Here is a 23,415-nt window from a genome sequence, read left to right as displayed (position 1 = left end):
ACCTCCCTGCGGCTGGAGTTTGGCTTCAGAGGGGGAGGGTTAGTCAAGTGTCCAGTCCTTCCCACAGACTCCTGGAAGGCAGAATAATGTCTCAGCATCCCTGGAACTTGTTTCAGTTCAGTGCAGGTAGAGGTCCTTCCTCTTCCGGTGCTTCATGATAGCAGTGACCCAGTTAACACTGTCTCATCTACATATACCACTGAACCCAAGGATTCCAGGCCTCCCTTTGTCTCACTTTGTGGGTTTAAGGATTCACATCATGAATCCTCTAGCCTTTGCTGGTATCTAGTTCCAGAGTGACCCATTTGTGGCCTCTTGTCTGGAAAAAACAGACATAGCTTTTCTGGGCGTACATTCTTTCCAAGTGTAGAGTCTTCATTTTTGCTTTTGCTAGGCCACTGTCAGCCCTAACAGAGACTCTCCTGGGCCTAGGTCTACTGATGCAGCTGAGGGGCTGCAGTCAAGGTAGGAGGTATCACGAGGTCCTAGCATTACACAAGCTTCTCACTGTCTCCCTGTGTTAGATTTAACTGCTTCAATCAAAGGCATAGACAAAGACTTTTTTTTCTTTTGAGACAGTGTCTCACTATGTAGACTAGGCTGGCCTCAGCCTCTAGAGTGCTGGTGTCACATGCATGTACTACCACGCCTATTGCAAAGACATTTTATCCACTTTGGCAAGCTAACTGGAGCCCTTTTTTTCCTGAACAATAGGCTGTGAGATTGGGTCTCTCAGGAGGCCTGTGCTGGCTGGGTTTACCAAAACAGAGTGATAGAGTCAGCTGCCTCTCTCTCTGTTGGCAATCAAGCAGACTTGGTCCAAGGATGCTTCCCAGGTTGTCCATGTCAGCATTGTTGGAGGAGTCATTGGAAATGCAAAGTCTGGCCTCATTCCATACCTGGATCAGAAACTCTGGGTGTAGATCCCAGGTCATGGTGGGAAGGAGATCTTTATAAGGACTACACCTTGTCACCCAGGTGCTGGAAGAAAGTTGAGGGTTTGCTTTCATTTCTGGGATCTTCAGAAGTGGAGTGTGGAGAGCAGATTTTTTTTTTCACTCATGCCTCAGAGGTTTGGGGCCACCTGTGTCCTCAGGTCTTCCATTCTGTGGGCAACTTAGCAAGAACAGAGACTAGGCAGCACATTTCAGGCATTTTGCTGGGTTGGTCCTTATCACTGCTTTCCTTCTGCACAGCTGTCTCCCTCCCAGGCTCTGCCTGGCATTCCGCAGTCTCTCCTGCAGCCTGCTCACCCCGCCTGCCTCTCTCCCCTCTCTCCCTCCCTCCCTGCCTCCTCTGATTCCACATGTACCAAATTCTTGGTCCAGCCTCCCCAGTACTGCAGACTCTGAAGCACCGCTGATCCAGTCTTAATGAGGGCCCTGCACAGTGGATGTTTCTGGGCAGATCCTCATTCCCTGCAATTGCCTTTTATTGCAAATTCCTACTTCTCAGGGGAATGTAATCAGGGCCTCCCAGGCTGGGAGGAGAAACAGCAGGGAAGGAAGAACTGTAGTAGCTAAGTTGATGGTATACCACCCCATAGGGAAGACATTAGAATGGTTCTTGGGGATTCTGAGCAAATATATGGTTACTGGTAAGAGTCCAGACTTGTTGAAAGGAGAGTGTTAAAACATTCAAGGGGTACCTGTGCTTTATAGTTATGAAGAATGCCTTTGGACTCGGTGGCAGCAATAACCATAAGTGTTCAATGTCTCCTGTTTTTCTCCCTTTTATGAACTGTGCAGCTGAGCTTGGGGAGTGCGAGCTTCCAGAACACTCACCAGAGCTTGTGTCTGAGTTTCGGTTCATTCCAAATCAGACAGAAGCGATGGAATTTGATATCTTCCAGAGATGGAAAGAGTGCAGGTACCTTGATATGACTGTCTCACCTTCTGACATATTTACTTCGCCATATGTGTTTGTTGGGCTCCTATCTACCATAGAATTTTCCACTGTAAAACAGCTTCTCCAACTGTAACTTCTTTCCTTTGTCTCTCTCCTGTTTACCCAAAGCCTCTTGAAAAATGTGCAGCAGTAAGAGTCACGCCAAATTTGCTTTCTGAAAAGCAGTCTTTGTTTGATTTACCTGTTGCTGCTAAGGGAGCCATCACTATCCTGCTGACACCCTAACCCTATTGTGAATAGTCAGTAGATATTGCCCTGGGTTTCCTGTGAACCTGACCTGAATTTTATAAAACCCTTTAAAAAAAAAAATACAGCACTCTTCATTTGCAAACCTGAAATCCAAAATACGAGAGTTTTCTTTTTTTTTAAATGCCAACACAGGACATATTTGAAACTTCCATGCCTGACTTTATAGGACAGATCACAGTTAAAATTCAGGGACAGAAAGAAATAGTATATCAAATTGCTTTCAAGCGTTGTATATAAGGTATATATGAAGCATCAGCAATTTTCAGGGTTGGGCTTGGGCCTTGTCCGCAAGTCATCTCCTTATCTTTATGTAGGTATTTCAAGATCTAAAAAAGTCTGATATCATACACACTTTCAGTCCCAAACATTTTAGAAAAGGGGGTACCCCATTGTATAGAAACACAGTTGAGCCATGTACTCGCCAGCATTATACTCCAGGAAATGTTATCTCACACACACACACACACACAGAGCCATTTTATTTATCTCTACAAATTCTCCTGTTGCCACTGCCCTGTTGTAACACTTTTTTATCCAGGTGAACACTGCCTTTCTCTCCCAGTTTCCCAGAAGGTCACCTTTTCCTCTTCCTTTCCCCAAATGCCTCCTGTTACTCCAGCCTGGACCCAGAAATTTGTGTGGCCTCTGTCCCTCAGTCCTTCTGAGGAAGCACCAATAACTTTTTTTTAATTGGAGGATGATATTCAATATTACTATCTAATATTGAAACAAGAAAGAAGCGTGTGGAAACAGAGTTGTCCCAACCACCTCACCAACACATAGCTTCCTTCTTTCCCACAAGGAAAAAACTGTTGGGTCCTTCCAGCCTTTTCCTTTGCATTTTGCATCTGTCCACAAAAGCACCAGTTTCTTTTCTCAAATGATTCTACTATAGGCGCTGTTATAGGATCTTCTCATTCTATTACCAGTGTGTTCCTGGAAATCTCATTCTGGTGCTTGTCTGTGCTGCAAATGCTGCATGACCTTCCCTAGTGCAGTATGCCCCTCAAACCCCCAAAGTTGTGTTCATCCCTGTTTACATGTGTTTCCATTGGTCTTTCTAAGGGGAAAGAGCCCTGCCCAGGCGGAACTCTCCTATCTGAATAAAGCGAAGTGGCTGGAAATGTATGGGGTAGACATGCACGTTGTCAGGGTAAGATCTGTGTACATTTGAGTGGCTTCCTTTTGCTGTTACTGAACAATATGTAGTGGGCCAACAAAGTAACTTGTGGTGAGGAAATTGTTTTTGCATTCTGCTCTGTGACGACCTGTTGGAACCCTCTACCGATTGTCACTTCGTTTGTTTGTAGGGAAGAGATGGCTGTGAATATTCTCTTGGACTGACCCCGACAGGCATATTAATCTTTGAAGGAGCTAACAAAATAGGCTTATTCTTTTGGTAATTTAGTTTTGTCTAATATTAAAAATGTCTTTTCCTATTTTGTGGTGGAAATCTATGTGATGGATAATTACTGAGGGGTATTGGCGACACCCAGATTTGTCTTAAAAGAATCTCACCATCCTTTGGTTTGTGGGTGTTTGGCAATTGCCCTTGCACTTCTAGATAATCACATTTAAATGAATGAGTGATTCTTTTTTTTTTTTCTTTAGCCAATCTAAGCTTTAAAAAAAAAATGTAGAAAGGAAACTGCTGTTTGATGTGATTTTACTACAGACTGTGCTTTTTAAAGTGCTTTCTCTCTGAGCAGGCCTAAGATTACCAAAATGGATTTTAAAAAGAGCAAACTGACCCTCGTGGTGGTGGAAGATGATGATCAGGTAGGCCTTACCACCATTTCTCTCCCTTTCTGCAAATAACCCTATATTCATATGATGTTCTTCCACACAAGGACCTCTGCTTCCTTCCCAGGGCCGTGAGCAGGAGCACACCTTTGTGTTCCGGCTGGACAGTGCCCGCACCTGCAAGCATCTGTGGAAGTGTGCCATAGAGCACCATGCCTTCTTCCGCCTGCGCACACCAGGGAATAGCAAGTCCAACAGATCTGACTTCATCCGGCTGGGCTCCCGCTTCCGGTTCAGGTGGGTTGCTGCTTGTTTTTATGAATGGAGGGATGGGCTTGAATCTCGAGATTTGAGTCTCCCCCTCATATATATTCTCTCTCTCTCTCTCTCTCTCTCTCTCTCTCTCTCTCTCTCTCTCTCTCTCTCTCTCTCTCTCTCTCTCTCTCTTTCTCTCTCTCTTTCTCTTTCTCTCTCTCTTTCTCTCTCTCTCTCTCTTTCTCTCTCTCTCTCATACACACACACACACACACACACACACACACACACACACACACACACACACACACACACACACACACCTCCTTTCTTTACAGTCTGACTTTCAGAGGAGACACCAGCTTTTATGGCCCTCATATCCTCTGAAAAAAATGGAACTAATACACATTGAAAATCTCTTATATGAACTGCTTGGGACCCAAAGAGGTGTTAACAGATTTCAGAGCACTTCAGAATTCAGAATACTCGTTATTTGATGTTACAAATATCTAAGCATTGGGCCCCAAAAGTTTTGGTTTGGAAAACATTTTAGACTTTGTATTTTTGGATTAAGAATGCTCAGCCCTTAGCCTAATTGTGTTTAAGTTCTAAATACTAAGTCCCAGTGATTGTAAATAGAGATTCCCTCCTTGAACACTTGTATGTTAAACTTGTTGTTTAAAATATGATGTAAAAATCAACGTTAATAAATTCTTAAAAAAAAAAAAAGAATGCTCAGCCTGCCAGGTGCCTGTGGCTCATACCTGTAATCCCAGCTACTGAGGAGGCTTAAAGCCAGCCTGGTCACAAAAGTCCTAAAGTCCATGAAACTCTTATCTCCAATTAACTACTAGAAAACCTGAAGTGGCACTGCGGCTAAAAGGGATAGGGTGGTAGACTTGAACTGAAGAACTAAGGGACAGCATGAAGGCCCAAAGTTCAAGTACCACAACCGACCAAAACAAAAAGACTGCTCAGCCTAGAACAACACAGTTGTTACTAGCTGACATGTAGCTAGAGTTATGCTAATATGTGCAGCCACTAAGCCACTAAATATTTATTAAGTTTTAAGATGTAGGCCCTTGATCTCTCTCTGGCCACATTTTAAGAACTTAGTAGTCAACTACATGATACTAGTGGCTATTAAGCAGGTAAGACATAGGACATAGCATTATGGAAGGTTCTGTTGTTTCATATCATTGTGCCTGAGCTCTTCATCATGTTCCATTATTAATCCTTGAAATGGCTGTACACCATAGATTTTGTGCCTCCCTTTCAGAATAGCACATTAAGATTCAAACATATGCACCCAGTAAGTAATCGTAGAGGGATGGAGACTCAACCCCAGACTGGCTGACTCTTTTATTTCTTTTTCTGTTGTTGTTTTGTTGAGACAGGTTCTCACTATGTAGATCAGACTGGCCATAAACTCTCCATCTTCCATTCTCCTACTTCCCAAGTGCTGGTATGATAAGCATGTGCCACAATGTCCAGCTTTGGTTCTTATATACTAACTACTACCACATTTCCTTTTCTATCCCAATGTCAAGAAATTTGGTATGATTAAGAGTGACAGGGCCTGGCGTTTGGCCTAGTGGTAGAATGCATGAAGACCCGGGTTCAGTTCCTCTGTACCCCATGCATTTAAAAAGAAAATGACAGGGCCGGGAGTTTGGCCTAGTGGTAGAGTGCTTGCTTAGCATGCATGAAGACCCAGGTTCAATTCCTCAGTACCACATACATAGAAAAAAGCTGAAAATGGTACTGAAGCTCAAGTGGTAGAGCTCTAGCCTTGAGAAAGTCCAAGAACAGTTCTCAGGCCCTGAGCTCAAGCCCAGGTCTGGCAAAAAAAAAAAAAAAAAGAAAATGACAGCAGGTATGTATGTGTTTGTCTGTCTGTCTCAGGGTAGTCTCAGTAAATATTTCAACCTGAAAAATCACCCTAAAGAAATGAAAAGCTTATTCTGATATAGTTATGCTTGTAAATCTAAGACTCGTGTCTCTTAGGTACATGCAAATTCCTTGAGTATTGTTAAAATTGAGATGTGTGGTTTCATTCAATGCCTTTGTCATCAATGTCTGTGAATGTACACATGCCTGTGGAAACTCTGGGAATATGCATTCTGTATGCACTCCAAAGGTTGGTTTTTGAGGCACATGTACAGGTCTGAGAATCTTGATTACAAGACACAAAACTTCACTTGGTTTCATAACCTCTACCCACACATGGCATGTCCCTGAACTCTGTTTAAAATGCCAAGAGACTGGCTCATTTCAGATTTCATCTACTGTGCAAGGAAATGGCTGTGCACTCTGCTTAAAGAATTATTTTGTTTGAATGTATTTTTAAATGTACCAAGGAGCTGGGGAAAAGGACCAAGTCTTTTCTAAGGAAGAATTAAAATCACAGGGCTCTGGATGGAAATGTCAGCACCATAGAGGTTTAAGAAGCTGCTGATGGTCAGCTGATGTCCTTACCAGTTAGATATGGAAAGAAGACAGTAGGAGTGATTGCAAACGCAGGTTTTCCTTTCCAGGAGTAAAATCTCTTTGGTTTTGGCCTCGACCTTGTCTCTGCTGCTCTTTAAGGAGAAGTGTAGAAGAAAGGGAGGGGGTGTAGAGATAGGATTGCCTCTTAGAGGCATGGATGAGAGTGGGGGGAGCAGATGAAATCCAATACCTGGATTGGAGCAGTGAATAGATCAGCAAAGAACAGCCAGGTGTGGTAGCTCATCCTTATAATCCCTAAGTTTGAGCTGAACTGGGTGAAGTTAGTACAACTGTATCTCAAAAATAAAACAAGACCAAAAAAAAAAAAAAGAATGGCTAAGGTAAGTATTGGAGTATTTTCCTACCATGTGCACGGTCCTGGGTTTAATCCCCAGTACTGCAAAAATAAATAAGTAAAAAAGAGCAGTGTCCAGCCCAGAACTAGAGCTGAGCTGGATATCAGTCACAGTGGTTGAGTCCGAGCAAGCCTGGGTGAAGTAAATAATGTTTCTCTTGGCATAGCAGAGTAAGCCAGGGTTTACTTAAGTGGCCATTGGTAAGAGCCTCAAAGATGGGTTAAGTGTCTCCACGCACTGTGCTCCATGAAAGGATATTTGTGTGCTAATCCATGTTCTAGTCAAGTGTTCCAAGTACTTGGACCTGCTTGAGTTTGTGCAGCTGAATGGCTGGTACTTAAATTGTAGGTTTTGTTTTTTGATGGAAATCCTTATCCCTGAAATATAGCCTGTTTGAAAAATACTTTTCCAAACAGAAACTTTAAATTTAATGTCCAAGCTAAGTTGAAATGTATACAGCCACCTTTGAAAATAAAAATTCACTTCCCAATAGGTATAATGTGCTGAGATTCTGATATGGGTAACATACAATCAAATATTTTCTTCCCAGTGGGAGGACAGAATATCAAGCAACACATGGCGCCAGGTTGCGAAGAACCAGCACCTTTGAGAGGAAGCCTAGCAAACGTTACCCATCCCGGAGACATTCCACGTTCAAAGGTTGTGTGGTGCTCTCTCTTTCTGTCACCTTGATCAAGCAGTGTGGGAAGCAGCTTGTGGCAGTTCTCTACTTCATCACCCAGGGCCGATCTCTTAATGGAGCTTAGCCTCTTCTACAAATCTCTCAGTTGTTAATCTTCCTCTTTGGATGTTTTGTCTGCTTCTCCCCTCATCCATCATTCTTCTGGACCTGGGATCCTTAGCACTACTATAAATGAACACCTTCTTCTGGCTATAGAAGATGTTGTATCCACTTTCCACCATTTTGGTGAGGATATTTTCTCTTGTTAACTAGAATTCTGACCACATAAGTGTAGATGCAGAGCCAGACACTGATGTCTCAGGCATGTAATCCTAGCTACAGAGGCTGAGGTCTGAACACTGTGGTTTGAAGCCAGGCTTCTCAGGCAATTCCAAGACAGTCTACCTCCAATTAATCAGGAAAAACTAGAAGTTGAGGTATACCTCAAGTGGTTGAATGCCAATCTTGAGTGAAAAAGCCAAGTGAGACTCTGAGTTCAAACCCCAGTACCCTCCCCACCCCCTACCACGCTCGAGCAGAGTAGATGCAGAATGTGCAAGAACATGAAGAGATTTGGCTCAGGTTCTCCCAGTCAGCCCAGATATACCCATCCTTGAATGTAGCCCTGTGGAGGACTTGCTACCCCTCCAACTACTCAGACTCCCTTGAAGCTTAACTGTCCCTCACTGCAGTGACTCATGTCTAAGTGAAGCCTGGAACTAGGACATTCTCAGTGAAGGAGCAAATCAAGCAGCTCATTTCTGTGTGAACCCAGCCTTCACATCCCTTCTCCTAGCTCTTCTTTCACTACCCTGAACAGTTCCTCCATTCAGCACATCCAGGTTAGCACTAAATTGTTGCCCTTTTATAGTAATGCTCTGCACACAGTCCTCCTCATCCCTCTGTCCTTTCTTTGTGACCATTCTATATGTTTTTCTTGCACAGCTCAGGACTTAATGGGTCTCTGTGGAACCTAGCTCCTCTACTTGTGCCTTCCTAGAGTCTTTAACCTTTATCCCCTTTCCCTTCCTTGATAAACTTAGCAGCACATTAGTGTGGGAGCCAGAAAGTCTTAGTCATTCTCAACTGCTTTAGTGGAAGAAAAATACCCAGAGCCCAGAAAACATGGCTTCACTTTCAAAAACAAAGGCCAGAGGATAGGATCGAGTCCACAAAAGGGTGATGGGCTAATGAGCTATTACAGCCATGATAGAGGACCCATGGAGAGACAATAGCTTTCTCTAGTGTAAGGGCTATTAACCTCCCTTAGCAAGATCATGCCTGTGTATGTGGTCCAGTGGATTGGTAGACATCCGGAAACAGTTTTATATATATATGGAAGAGCATTCCAAACATAGAAGGCATTATTTTGAGTCAGTAATAAACATCCTGTCTCTACCACAAGAGGACAGAGCTGTTCCATAGGGGATGGGCAACCCATAGCCTGACTCCACCAGATGGTTTGAGTGCTTCTAGATCCCTGATCAGAACAGAAGTTGGAGAAAACTCTCTCTTGCTCCTTCCTGTTTTCTAGCCCCCTTTTCTCCTCCCTCATTGTTGTATTGACACTATTTTCCCCCACCTAGAAGCTTACCATGTTTTTAATGAGGCTTTTAAGGATTTTCCCTACCGCAAAATAAAGGCTGGAGATGTGCTCTGTCGTGAACTTGCATTGCATGATGAAGGCTGTGGACTCTATCCCAGGCACTACCGAAAAAGGGAGAAGAAAATTAAATTTTAAAATGAAGATTAATGGGCCTGGTGCTCGTGGTTCATGCCTATAGTCCTAGCTACTCAGGAAACTGAGAATTAAGGTTTGAAGACAGACAACTCTGAGAGACTCATCTCTAACCAGCAAAAAGCTGCAAGTGGAGCTGTGGTTCAAGTGGTAGAGTGCCAGCCTTGAGCAGAAGAACTAAGCAAGATTGAGAGGACTTTAGTTTAAAACCCCAGTACTTGTACCATCACCACCCACTCCCTCCAAAAGAAATAGAGGTAGATAAATAAGTATTATCTCTTCCTATGCCCTCTTAAAAGTATCAGGCCCATATTTCCTAGCACAGAATGCTGATATTTCATCCGTTATCACCTCAAATCATTTACCTCTCCTTACCTCTCATCTTCATCTCAAGACCTGGAAAAGAGTGACTCTCTCTCCCTCCCCACCTTTCTCTCTCCCCCTCTCCCTCTCCTTCTCCCACTCCCCACTCCCTCTTTCCCTCTCTCCCTCTCGGTCACATCCCAGCTTGTCTGCATTCCACCCTCCCAGTCTAGGCAGAGCGTTGGAGGGAGGAACAGAGTGGATTAGAAGAAGGGATGGCAGCAGCTGTAGTGCAGATCTATCTGCCTAGACTGAGGAGGAGGCTGTTCTGTGAGCAGAGGAGTGCATTCCCAATCTGCATGGTGAAAATTAGAAAGTTTCCTAGGTGGCCTGACTTTCTGTTTTTTCTTTACAGCAAGCAACCCAGTGATAGCTGCTCAGCTCTGGTAAGTGCCCCCGCCACCACCACCCCCAGCTGGAAAACAGCTCTCTTCTCAGTATTGTTTATTTGTGATGTTGACTTTTTCCTTAATACAATTAAGTCAGAGTGACTCACCTGAGAAATCTTGTTTTTCATTTTTCTGCTGCCTGACTATACTATTCTCTTTTCAGTACCTTTCAATAAGTACGCAACAGAGTGTTCCAGGTTAGCATGTTTTGCTGGGAGACACGGCTGCTCCTCTTTACTAGTGCTGTGCTTTGTTGTAAGGCAGTGGAGGATGTGGGGTGTGAGGCAGTGTGCAACCTCTGAACCACTGGCATGGCAGGTGGTGGCGGGAAGAAGGCTAGGCTTGAGCAAGGGCTCCTGAGCACTTGCTGGGTTTCCCACCCCCCATAGAGCCACTACAATTCCTTCAGGAAAAGAACTGAGCACAGTACTGAAAAATCTCCTGCCCAGGACTCCACACGTGTTCTCTAGAAGGGTCAGAGAAGAAATATTCTGGGCTCTGTAGGTGACATCTCTTTTCGTGACTATTCATTCAGCAGCTGTGGACAGTATGTAAATGGAGGAGCGTGGCTGTGTTCTAATAAAATCTTTACCACAAATACAAGGAGCGATATTTGGCCCATGGTCTGGCTTGTGCATTGAGATCATCTAGTGAGTTCTGAAACAGCCCTTCCCTCCCACTCCCACCCCCTTCACCCCTGCATTGGCCAAGCCAGGCCCTAGATAAAGAAAATCACCTATGCTCAGGTATGAGCTCCCTAGATGAGTCTAATTGAGAGCCATTTATCTGCCTGGTGTCTTTCCTCTCTCTCCCCCACTGAAATAGCTGTTCTTTCTAGTTGAGTTTGGGCAGCCTAGGTGGATAACTGTCCTGTGAAAGGAGCAGACTCAGATTGTTGGACCCTGAACCACAGGCCCATTCCTCAAAGCTGCCAAGGAGGGTAACCATTGAGACAGACACAGCTAGACTGTGCTGTGCACCCAGCCAGGATAGCTGGCCAACAGGACACGTGGTAGGTGGGCTGCCACTGCTCTGGCTAATGACCAGGGCCCTGGCAGAGGCCTCAGGGCCCTCTGCTGGTATCAGCTTTTGCCAGCCCACCCTAGAGCCATAGACCTTCTCCTTTCTGGGCCTCCTTTTTTCTCATTTGCTAACTAAGATGTTGGGATAGATGAGTGTTTTCCCCAATTATTTTTTAGTCTCAGTTACGCCCCACCTCCCCTTCTAGGAACATATAGAAGTTCAACAAACAAAAGCCGAGTTAGGAGCTCATTTGCTTCCTCTCCCTCCTCCAGGCAGCTCTGAAGTACCTTCACGAACCCCAGGTGTGGGGAGCAAAATCAGCCCCTCCAGCCACACAGCTGCAGGCCCAGCCTTGCCTCTGGCTCTTAGCTGAGCTGTGCCAGCAGGGCCACTGTGCCTACTCTCTGTAGACTGACTCCCTCACATGGGGTTGTAGGTCTGTCTGTGCCTGGTGTCTAGGATCCTTCTGGCAGGCAGGGGGTAAGGTACAGTCAGTCTTGGTCCCTTTCTTCACCTGTCAGATGCCTTGCTTTTCATTCTTGGGTCTGTAAGCTACATTTCTTCCCTTTGCTGTCTTAGGAGGTGATTGTTTTGTTTGTATTTTCCTGATTAAATGACATTTTCCTTTAGCATCTTGTGGAGCTTGTATATTGGGAATGAAAGCAAACTTTAAAACAAAACAAAACAAAATCTCCCCCCCCAAAAAAGCCCCAGTAAATATACCCTTTGGGTGCCAATAACCACTCTTCGCAGCTACTCAATTGCTCTTTGCAGCTCGTGGGATCCCAGGGCGAAGAGAATTGCTGTGGGAACCGTGGGTGAAATTGTGCCCTGGGCCACCGAGGTGCTACTAGAAAAACAGCACCTGGAAGAACACTTAGCCTACCTGCTGAAAATCACCCTAGGCAGCCTGGCCTGGAGCCTCACTGCACTTACCAGCCTTCTCTGAAAACTGGGAGGCAGAGCCAGTTAGACCCCAGGCCAGATTCATAAAGATGGCTCCCTTTCATTGTTGCAGAAGCAATAAACCTTGATTCCAAGCAAACCACCCTAGCAACAGCAACTGACTGATAATTGGGCTGGTTTGTGGGTTTTTCTGGCAGATACTGAGCTTGCATTTTTTTTTTTTTTTGCCAGTCCTGGGCTTGGGCTCAGGACCTGAGCACTGTCCCTGGATTTTCTCAAGGCTTAGGGCTCTACCACTTGAGCCACAGCACCACTTCTGGCTTTTTGCTATGTATGTGGTACCGAGGAATCAAACCCGGGTCTTCGTGCATGCTAGGCAAGCACTCTACCACCAGGCCAAACTCCCAGTCCCTGAGCTTGCATTTTTAAACTTTGCATTTTATACCAACCACCTCTCTAATTTAATTATTTATTTATTTATTTATTGGCCAGAGTAGTTCTATTTAAGCTGCCATCAAAATGGAGTCCTACATTGGTGGTTCTGAACATTCCCTTTGGGCCTCTGAGATGCCGCTTGGTGTAGTGAAGATCGATAGACTTTGGGATTGTGCAGGTGTTGAATTAGCCCTGTTCCTGCCATTGACTGTCAGGCAGCTTTTCCAATTCCCTGTTAGGCACTGGTTCTTAATCTCTAAAGTAAAGTGATAGGAAAGTTGCCTGAGATTCATGAGATGAGGAGTAAATAATATCAGATGTCACATTCCCAGGACAGAGGCCTATGTGGAATGACCAGCCATAGTGGTGGCCAGATGAGCAGTTGCATTAAGGACAGAGATCACCGGGCCAGGAGTTTGGCCTAGTGGTACAGTGCTTGCCTAGTATGCACAAAAACCCAGATTTGATTCCTCCATACCACATATGTAGAAAAGCTGGAAATGGTGATGTGGCTCAAGGGGTTGAGTTCTAGCTTTGAGGAAAACCCAAGGACAGTGCTCAGACACTGAGTTCAAGCCCCAGGTCTGTCAAAAAAAAAAAACAAAAAAAAAACAAAGATCACAGGGGCTCTTACTACAGGCCCAGAGGCAATAGTAGCCTGTCCATCAATAGAACTCCCTGGTGTGCTTATGTGGAACTACCTACAATGTCATGCAGGGCCCACGATGGGAGTTGAAATAACTGTGTTCTCACAGTGGAAAGGACCTTTCTGCTACCAAAATATGACTGCACTGTGCAGTAGTACCTGTGAGTGTAAATTTTGTAGGTTTTCAAGTGCAGACTGAAAGTTGCTATTGTGGTTTCTCTAGCTGTATGTTCACTTAGGTGTCCATAACCAAAAAGAAATAGTGTGTGAATGTTCCCAGTGGAGTTGGTAGTGTATAAGATTTCCTTATGATTACTGAAAAAAAATCCCTAACAATACCACCTAACAACCTGTAAAAATATAACTGTTCTTTCTCTGTTTTCTTTTTAGCTCTAAAACAAATCCTGAGGTTCATAATTACCAGGTGAGATACTCCCTTTCTTTTTAAATTATCTTTAAGTAGTTGCGCAAGAGATTTCAATTCCACAGGCATGCAGTGCATCTTGATCAATATCACCCTTTCAACCACATACTGCTTTTATTTATCTATATTTGGTTCAAGTCTTAGAGGTTGAACTCAGAGCCTAGGCACTGTCCCTTAGCTTTTTGTACTCAAGGCTGGTATTCTACCACTTGAGACACAGCCCCACCTCTGGCTTTTTTGTCGGTTAATTGGAGATGAGAGTCTCGTAGGCTTTTCCTGCCTGCACCAGCTTTGAACTGAGGTCTTCCTATCTCAGTTACAGGGCATGAGTCACTAGTGATTAGCAACATACTAGTTTTAAAGGGTTTTTAAAAGTCTTTATGGTTCATATCAGATTTCAAAGAAATAACAATGCATTTTTTCTTTTTTTATTAAAGAATTTATTAACATTGATTTTTATATCATATTTCAAATGGCGTATTTAACAAGGAAGTATTCAAAAAGGGAATCTATATACAATCACTGGCACTTCGATTTTAGAACATAATTAAAATTAGACTGAGGGTTTGTATGTCATAGATACATATGAATCTATGTAATAAAACATTATGTCTATAGAGTCATAGATTTTTATGTCTGTGTAGTTGTGTTTATATTTCTAATACCATGTACAATTCATTTTTTTGAGAAAATGGTAAGAGGAGAGTACATCACTCCTGACTTTTGCTTCCTCTTGATCATTGAAACTTCCTGTTTCTCTTAACCTTGTCAAGTGGCAAGCATCAGGAACATTAGGTAGTCAAACACAGTCTCTTAGCAGTATTCAAGTGAGACAGCTTTCAGTCAAAGCGTGTTGCAGGACTAGGGAACACAAGTACCTTGAGTTGCCCCTCTAGGAAAGGATATTTTGGTCAAGTATTTGGAAAATACATCCTTCATTCCCCTTCTTGGATTTTACAGTGCCCATTGGGAACTAAAGTACTGAGAAATCTTGCAAGAAAAATGTGTTTGGTCTTCAAGTCCAGCTTTCCCCAAATCAGATGAACATAGGTCTTTTCTCCTTAAAATGATAGCCTCTCTTCATGGTGAGCTCACTTAATACTGATGGGTCAGTGGTTTATGGGTTCCACAGCAGAAAGCATCATTAGACTCCTTGTCTACAGAAGGTGTAATTCTGCTTTTTCACAGGCCAGACAACCAAAGTGTGCCTGCACACTTGCTAGTGCCAAAACCTTGGGTAGCCATCCTGATCAAGCCAGCATCTGCCTCTCTGTCCATTCATAGCCTTCTGCAATCTGCTCCTGACATTTCCACATTTATTTCCCACCATTGTTCAGCTCACAGAACAATTGTGTAATTGTTGCACTTGAGTTTCTTCACTGTTTCTTTGTTCATGCTCATGTTTGTAGAGTTCCTCTGCCTCCTTTTTATACTTTCCAAAGATCAATTCGAAGCCCCCCCCCCACCCCACATGATCTCCTCTGGAAGCCCTCAACTCCAGTGGCTCTCAACTCTACTGAACAATAAAACCATCCAGCTAGCTTTTTTTTTTTTTAAAGCAACTAGGGTCTCATCCTACAAGACTGGACAGCCACCTGGAGGAAAGGGACTGGCATCTGTACTGCTTTGGGGACTACTGTGGCTGGTTCTAATAAGCAGGCAGGCAGGAGTCCTGGATGGATGGCGTGCATCTTGCTTCCCAAGCTGTTACTATTTTTTTCTGTTGCTATAACAAGATACCTGATGCTGATTACTTTATAAATTAAAAGAAGTACATATAGCTCACAGTTTTGGAAGTTCAAAAGCGTGGCCTCCACTCCGCTGTGGTGAGGGTTAGTCAGTGGATGGCATCACAATGGTGGGAACATGTGTGGAGGGCAAGATCACATGATGAAGAGAGGGCTTGGGCTTGCTCTTTTCTAACAACTCACTTTTCACTCACTAGGGTCCTACAAGAAATATCTTCTTCATTATTTCCAATGGCAGAGACCTCATGCAGACTTCCTCCTCCACTTCACACAGCTTCTCACTGTGACCAGTCTTCCAGTCCTTGGGGAACAGATGACATCCAGACTGTCACAGACCGATTCCCCTGTCCTGGGCGGGTGTGGGTGTTGGAAGGCTGCTTCCCTCTCAGGTGTCTGTGCTCTGCTGTCCACCTATGAATATCACAAGTAACAAAGCTTTTTCTTAAGTGATGTCACTTTGAAGCTGTATTCTAATTGTCCCCTTTCCTAGTCTCTGCTTAATGTAGCTATTCTTCAGATGGCACAAGGTCTCAATATATATTATCGTTTGAGTTTTCAAGTTATGTTTCCAAAGAATTTGGTGGTCATTGGCTTACACACATGAAATCATACTCCCAGGTGTGCAAAAACCTGGAAACAATTTCCCCATTTCAGGAACAGGTGAAAAATTCCATATCCCTTTCTCCTTTCCTTCATGGACTTCTTGCAGCTGTTTTGGTTAAGAAATTTTCAAGTGTAACTGAGATATTGTAAGGAAAGGAGGAAACTGTGGGTGAGTGATCTGTACTGGGAGGAAAGGAAAAAGCTGAAAGTAAATAAAGCAAAGCTGCCCCTGTCTTCCGCCTCCTCCATGGGTGTGTCTGCCCCAACCTTTTCTGCTTGCAGTGAGCATCCAGTGTTTGTTGAAATTGGATCTTCAGAAACTTTATTAGCCATTATTTCCTCCACATAGTTGGCACACTCTGGCCCTGTGCACCTGGCCAGTTCCAGCAGTCCTGTGTTGTTCTCACAAAGTTTGGGGGTAAATTGAGTGGAAAGAGGATGTCCTGAGAAGTGGCTTGATGGCATCAGAGTTCTGTGGAGGGCTTTCAGGAGGATGGTGTTACAACATTTTAACTCGCTCCCAGCAGAGCAAGGTCAGCCAACTGCGAAGGAAGGATGTCCGTGTTCTGGATGAGGACACTGTTGGCATTTGAAGAGGGACACTTCTTCATTGTGTGGGACTGTCCCCAGAATTGCAGGACATTTAGCTTCCCTTTTCTCTGTCATTGTGACAACCAAAAAGGCACACAAGTATTTCCAGTTGTCTCCAGACAGTCATGACTGACCCAGTTAAAAGAACCACCTGGCTTGACATTAAAATCCTCTTTGACGGCTTAGAATGTGAATAAATTCCTGGAAAAGATTGAGGAAGGTTCTGGAGTTTCCTTTTCTCAAGACTGTGGTTGAGGTTCTCAGATCTCTCTGATCTGAGTGTATTTAAAGACAGAAAAGATTGGAGTTGTAGGATAGTCATTCTCTTGTTGCTGTCTTAACAGTTTTGAGCCTCATTTGGGGCCTGGTGGTTGCAGCCAAATCAACTGGAGCCATTTGGCTTTAGACAGATCCTCCAAACTCAGTGGGTTTCTATGTCCCCTGAAAGAGAGAGAGATGAAGAGGTTTTCTCAAGGAGACTGAAAGCTCTGGTCAGCACTCAGATTTTTCTGCTGCGATGTTTTTCTCCAGATTTCTCTCCCCTGCAGCATGTCTTTGGGGCTGCAGCTCAGCCTGCTGATGCGCCTCTTTGAAGGAAAAAAGAAAGCCTACCGGAATACAGAATAACAGCAAGAGTGTCTCAGGTCCATGAAAATTAGATGGACAGAACTGCTGAGAATTTTCTGACACACAGAGAGAAAGCTGCTGCATATTAACCAAAGCATCATGAGAAAGAGAAAGAGAGGAAAAAAATAATTAAGAGGTGGATGCTCCCAAGAGGGCCTCCCTCATTTACCTCATAGCAAGTTCAGCCTGGAGAAGGCCCTTGACTTTTGGGAACGTCTAGGTCTGCTGCCCTCTTCAGGCCACAAGTGGATAGTCACCTGCTACACAGGCAGGCCCATCTGGGCTTCACCCTAGCTCACTGGTCAGGATCTGTTTTCTTATCTTGTAGTAAATAGGTTCCTCCCTCCCTTTCTCCTTCCCTTCTTCCCTCCCTCCTTCCCTCCCTCCAGCTTCCTACCACATTTATGAGGATAATAAGCACTCTGGGTGTTTTTTTTTGTTTCATTTGCACTGCATTTTGGAACATTATTTTTATTGTTTATACCAGGGAGAAAAGAAAAAAGATTTGCCCACAGCTCTGCTGCTTTACTTAGCATCTCTGTCTAATCCTATGTGTGAACATAACCATTATGCATAGCTGTCATCATCGCAGCAATGACACACACAAAAAAATGGTTCTTGAAGACAAAAATCCACTTGTCCTCTGGGAGAGATGAGTATTGCTTTCCTAAGCACCCTGGAGGACCCTTGCTTCCAGAATCAGACTCCCAGACCCTTTTCAGGGAACCATCCATGGAGATAGTGCTTTGAGAGACAGGCACTGGCTTCCAGCCCCCCAGTCTTTGTCAGTAGGGAACATGATCACCTTGGGAAAGGTTCTACCCCCAGCTCAGCCAGGGCTCAGTTACCACTCTTCTATTCATAGCCCCTTTGCCCCTGAGGTAGGTGCTACTGGAAGAGAAAGTAAATTAGACCATTGAAATCCGAAGGCCACTGAATAACCAAGCTTGGTGTTTTATTTCCAGCCTCCGTACCATCCTAATGTCCACTCCAGCCAGCCCCGGTGGCACCCTCATTCTCCAAATGTCAGGTAAGTGCTTTGAAAATCTCTCCTTTCTCAGGAAGTTCCCATTCCACTTGAGTATGCATCCAAGACAAGCCAAGAGCAGCATGTCTGTGATAGAAATGAATCGGTTTCCAAAGCAAAGGAAGCCACCATCCAGTCTTGGTGAAATAAAAGGGTATTGGTTTTCTTATCATCCTAACGTCAAATATTTGGGGGTTGGTTTTATATCAGAGATGTGACTTGAAATTTTTAAGTAGCATTTTCCTCTTCTGGGAATTTATTTACTTTGAACATGATTAAAGCTTGGAGCTTATTGCTGTGGGTTTTTTTTTTTCTTAAAGGATTTTTCCCCCAGGGATGGAACAGCATTTACTTTGGTGGCAGTGTGTCTTTTTTTCTTCCAAATCTGGGGTCAGAAAACTTTTTCAGTAAAAGAGGGTGCTTATTGTGGTCCTTTTCACACCCACTCAGAATAGTTTCCCTTGGAAGTGTGACTGCCATTGTTGTGTGAAAACAGCTACACACAATACATCTGTACAAGGACATGGCTGTGTTCCAGTGAAACTTAGAAAATATGGCAATACCTCTGAGCTCAAGCCCAGCAAAAAAAGAAAAAAGAAAAATGGCAATACCTGAAGAAGGTGCCAGTGACTTAGAACTATAATCTTAGCTACTCAGGAAGCGGAGATGCAGAGGATGATGGTTCAAGGCCAGCCTAGGCAGAAGAGTCCATGAGATTCCCAGTTATAATCAGAGAACAAAAAAGTGAAGCTAGACACATGTCTCAAGTGGTAGAGTCCAGCTAAGCAAGTAAGCTGAATGAGAACATGAGGTACAGGGGTTTGAATCCAAACTTAAATAAAGGTGGAGTTTGATGGGAAGTTTTTCATGGATTGTCATTGGTGTCCCCTGTCCTACTGTGCCGGGGGCCTCCCATAGCGAGCTAGCACCTGCTATACTGTGTTGATAGTTGGCTTGAAAGTTCCTTGAAGGCCAGCTTCATGAAAGCAATCCTACCTTTATGATTTGCATTTTTAGACCAGTCTTAACTGGTGTTTATATGTCAAGCTATTTCAGAAACATGGTTGGTGGATTCAGTGTGCACAAAGGTGAGGTTTCTAGTCTTGCTGAGGAAGACCAGAGAACCAAGTGGTGGAAATAAACCAATCTACCAAAAGCAAATTAAGCAGCGGTTTATTGGGGACTTTGTAGTGTTATTATGAACACTTCAATATTTGTGTCACTGTTTAAAACAAATCAGACTAGTGGAAGGATAATTGTCAATCTTTCCCTATTTCAGTGGTTTGATGATGTTTGTTTTCCAGACATGAGAAACATGGAAGGTTTATAGAAATGTTATTTTATTAACAGTTCTTTTGTGGAATATCATACTTAGTATTGCCTATTTTAGCTGAGTAATTTCCTTCTGAGCATGACGTAGGCCAGCATTTCACAGGGATTCAACAGTCTTCTCAGTGCTCTAATCACGTTTATCCTTAGGATCCCCTAGGACCTGTTATAAAGGTCACTTCTGAGCTCTACCCTGGACCTGCTACATCAGAATCCCTGAAGCAGGGTATACCATAGTGCAAACTATCAAGAGAGTTTGTGGATCCAGTATTTTTGACAAATGTTATATAAGATCTACTCACTGTGCACAGTAGCTTGGTAAAGGAACCTCTTCCCTCCACCTGGCTTTCCCAGACTGACTTGACCACAGATAGATGTCCTTCCAGAAATAATGACTCAGCCTTATACAGAACCGTCCTTGACTTGGAGGTGATAGATGATCCTCATTGGCATTGTTAAGATATGAAAGTAGCCAATCATTTGTGCCCATGTGTAAGCCATCCCTGCTCATTGTTTCCCCGACCATTTCCTTTGTGTATGTCTCGTCTTGCTCTCATTCTTACTTGTCTTCCATTATCCCACTAACCATTCACTCTGCAAACACAACAGGCCACCTTTTCAGGATGACAGGTTGCACTGGAAAGCACCGCCCAGTGGAGATGACAGCCATTTTGACTATGTCCACGACCAGAACCAGAAGAACTTGGGAGGGGTGCATGGTGTGACATATCGGGACAAACTCATGACTGCACTTTGAGAGACCGAGCGTCTTCCTTCCAGTCACCACCATAGATTCATTGCATTCCCTGAGAAGTGTCTTGACCAACTGGGGATGCCTTAAAGAAGTAGTTCCAAGGGGTATTTGCAGGGTCTATGTAAATATTTGAAGAAAAACATGATAGTCATGTTCTACCATTGGCTGCATTCTCAATAAAATGAAGGGAGTTAAAGGCTCAGGAATCATTTTAATATTCTCATTTTAAAATTGGAGTAAAAGTCTATGCTTCTCATATCACTACATATCTGATATTATTTGTTATTTAATTAATGAGACCAAATAAAGCAAAAAAAAAAATCTTGGGGAAATTGTTTGGCATTCAGTGCTATGGTAGGGTTGAGATTGCCTCTACCAACTGTATGACCTTGGGTGGGTCATGGTCTGACCTTTGTTGGCCTCATTTCCCCACCTGAAAATAATGGGTTATGCTAAGTGATCCTCAAGGTCCTTTCTGATCTCTTGAAGCTTAATCTCTTATTTCAACTGAGGACCAACTTTCAAACTAAGCTTCACATAAGGTAAAACTGCAATAACCCCTTCAGCAGCGAAACTCAGTAGAGTACATTAACTTATTTAATGTCATATGAAAACAGGGAGACTTGGAGTTTTCTATCTTAACGCCATTCAGCCACTTTGAATTTCAGCCTTGGTACTAATCATAAATCACATAATGTCTGTTTTGATAGAATTTGCTGCTCGAGTATAAGAATAATTTTTCATGTCTTAGTGATTGGTGCTGCTCAGTTGCATGATTTCAGAAGACATCATTCATCATGAATACACGCTGGTGGAGTGAGGGGTTGATTTTCATTCTTGACGTCAGTCCTTTCAAAGAGTGACAGTATGTTGTCTTTTAGAATGAAATGTGTACCAAAATATTTATTTACCCCATTTTAAGTCATGAGTCAAGCTTTCCCCCCACTCTCAATAGACACGTATTTTAGACAGAGATATTTGTTCTCTATTGTTTTTGTGCAGTTGGTTATTGTGCCACTTTTTTCTTTTTACATATAATTGAAACCCGGACAATTTTTAGCCTTTAAAAATGTATTGAAGTCAGAGTTGGTGGCTCACACTTGTAATCCTAGTTACTCAGGAGTCTGAGATCTGAGATTCACAGTTTGAAGCCAGCCCAGGCAGGAAAGTCTGAGAGTCTTATCTCCAGTATACCACCCAGAATCCAGAAGTGGAGCTGTGGCTCGAGTGGTAGAGTACTAGCTTTGAACACAAAATACAGGGACAGGTTACGAGTTTCGCCTCGTGGTAGAGTGCTTGCCTAGCATGCACAAAGACCAGGTTTGATTCCTCGGTACCACATACATAGAAAAATCCAGAAATGCTGATGTGGCTCAAGTGGTAGAGCCCTAGCCTTGAGAAAACCCAAGAGCAGTGCTCAGGCTCTGAATTCAAGGCCCAGGATTGGCAAAAAGCAAACAAACACAGGAACAGTGTCCAGGTCCAGAGTTCAAGCCCTAAGACCAGCACACATACCCCCAAAATGTACTGACATCCTTTGAGACATTTTCTAGCCCAGATCTGATCTCTTGGTTACCCCAAAGGTAAATTCAGGCAAAGGAGTCAGCTGCATTTCTTGTATGGTGAAATCAGCCACCCATCAACTCCTCCCAAGATATTTGTTTACAGGTGTGTTTCATTTTAGCAGATGTGTTTACCCTGCATCTATATAAACGTGTTCTGAATCTTTTCATCTCTCTGAGAACATTTTTACAAATGTGTTTCCAAGGAATAAAGATTATTCTTGCTTTTGTTTGCCTCCATCTTCATTTCATCAATTCTTCTGTGTAAGTCTCATCTTTGCATGGTCTTGTTCATGGGAAATTGACATCTCCGAAGGTGAACATTCAGTTAATGACAGGAAGCAGAAGCACCTAGAATGAGACCATTCTTTTTTTTTGTGTGGGTCATGGGGCTTGAACTTGGCCTGGACACTGTCCCTGAACTCTTCAGCTCAAGGATACCACCCTACCCCTCGGCCTGGGCATTGTCCCTGAGCTCTTCAGCTCAAGGCTACTGCCCTACCCTTGAGCCAAGCCCCACTTGCCATTTTCTAGAGGTTAATTGGAGATAAGAGTCTCAGGTCCTTTTGTGCTCTGGCTGGCTTTGAACCTTGATTCTCAGATCTCAGCCTCCTGAGTAGCTAAGATTACATGCATGAGCCACAACACTTGGCTCTAGAATGAGACCATTCTTGATGAGAGATGGCTCTTTCTGTAGGCAGAGTAGCAGAGACACTTCTTCACCAGGAGAAATAGGTGAAAGTCATAGTACCCCTCACAGATGCTAGGTAGAATGAAGTGATAGCCGGGGGGGGGGGGGGCGGGCGCTTGTTCCCCAATAACAGTCCTATGTGAAGGTGGTGTTTACCTCAGCTACTTTGCCCTACATGCCTGAAGACATCTAAACCCATGTGTGCAGCCTTCTGGAGTCTGTAGGCCCTGCCCAGTCACCTCTAATACTTTTCTTGTGGAAGTTACTTGAGTGGAATCAGTCATCTGTACCTAAGAAGACTAGTCAGAATGTACACTTGTGACTTAATGAGGTGTGTACATTCCTCAGTCGTTCTTTCTTTACTGCACTTGACAGCTTCTTTCTTCTTTTACTAGTCTCTTCTGTCATCCTATTAAATATTGGTATCTTCCCAGGGTCTTTCTTCTGCTTACTGCTCTTCTCAGTGGTCTACTTGGATCTTCTCATCCTGTCATGACATAAGTGCTCTTGATTTGAAAACCATCATCTTAAATTCACACTGTTCATGTGAGATTTTTAGACTGACATGCCAACCTAGACATTTCATGTTCATGTCAAACTCCTCATGTTCAAACATACTATTTAACTAGCCTCTTTACCCTCAACTTTTTTTCCTGTCTTTCCCATAGTAAACATGTATATATAACTCTTCTCCCTTTTGCCAACATGTCCAGGCAGTCCACCAGGCTGCTCCGCGCTGCCTCCCGGTCTATAGCCTTCCTTTCCCTTTTTCCCAGTACTGATATTGCAGATGCCTCTTTCATCTTGCTCAGAGAGCCTTTGCCAATCTCCTTAACTCCTGACAAACTTGTCCTCACCGCCACCTGTATGATCTTT

At 43.7% G+C, this 23,415-nt stretch overlaps 1 protein-coding gene across 6 annotated transcripts in view; it reads left to right on the top strand.

Annotated features, from left to right (window-relative positions):
* Epb41l4b (erythrocyte membrane protein band 4.1 like 4B) overlaps nt 1–23,415 on the top strand; it is a 134,805-nt gene that overhangs the window by 59,520 nt on the left and 51,870 nt on the right. For 5 of the 6 annotated variants that reach the window (XM_090330404.1, XM_090330402.1, XM_090330403.1 and 2 more), the window contains exons 7-15: nt 1,749–1,869; nt 3,223–3,310; nt 3,468–3,556; nt 3,867–3,936; nt 4,028–4,197; nt 7,552–7,661; nt 10,140–10,170; nt 13,574–13,607; nt 18,142–18,206. In XM_090330404.1, the coding sequence (XP_090186530.1) occupies nt 1,749–1,869; nt 3,223–3,310; nt 3,468–3,556; nt 3,867–3,936; nt 4,028–4,197; nt 7,552–7,661; nt 10,140–10,170; nt 13,574–13,607; nt 18,142–18,206 (778 nt within the window). Of the gene's footprint in view, nt 1–1,748; nt 1,870–3,222; nt 3,311–3,467; nt 3,557–3,866; nt 3,937–4,027; nt 4,198–7,551; nt 7,662–10,139; nt 10,171–13,573; nt 13,608–18,141; nt 18,207–20,141; nt 22,075–23,415 lie in introns of those variants that run through there. The other variant, XM_090330406.1, reaches the window with a different exon arrangement.

Source organism: Megascapheus bottae, chromosome 3, assembly GCF_031878675.1.
Source record: "Megascapheus bottae isolate mThoBot1 chromosome 3, mThoBot2.hap1, whole genome shotgun sequence".
In the NCBI taxonomy this organism is placed as follows: Eukaryota; Metazoa; Chordata; class Mammalia; order Rodentia; family Geomyidae; genus Megascapheus; species Megascapheus bottae.
The sequence above is the reverse complement of the archived record's forward strand: the minus strand, read 5'-3'. Positions and strand labels throughout refer to the sequence as shown.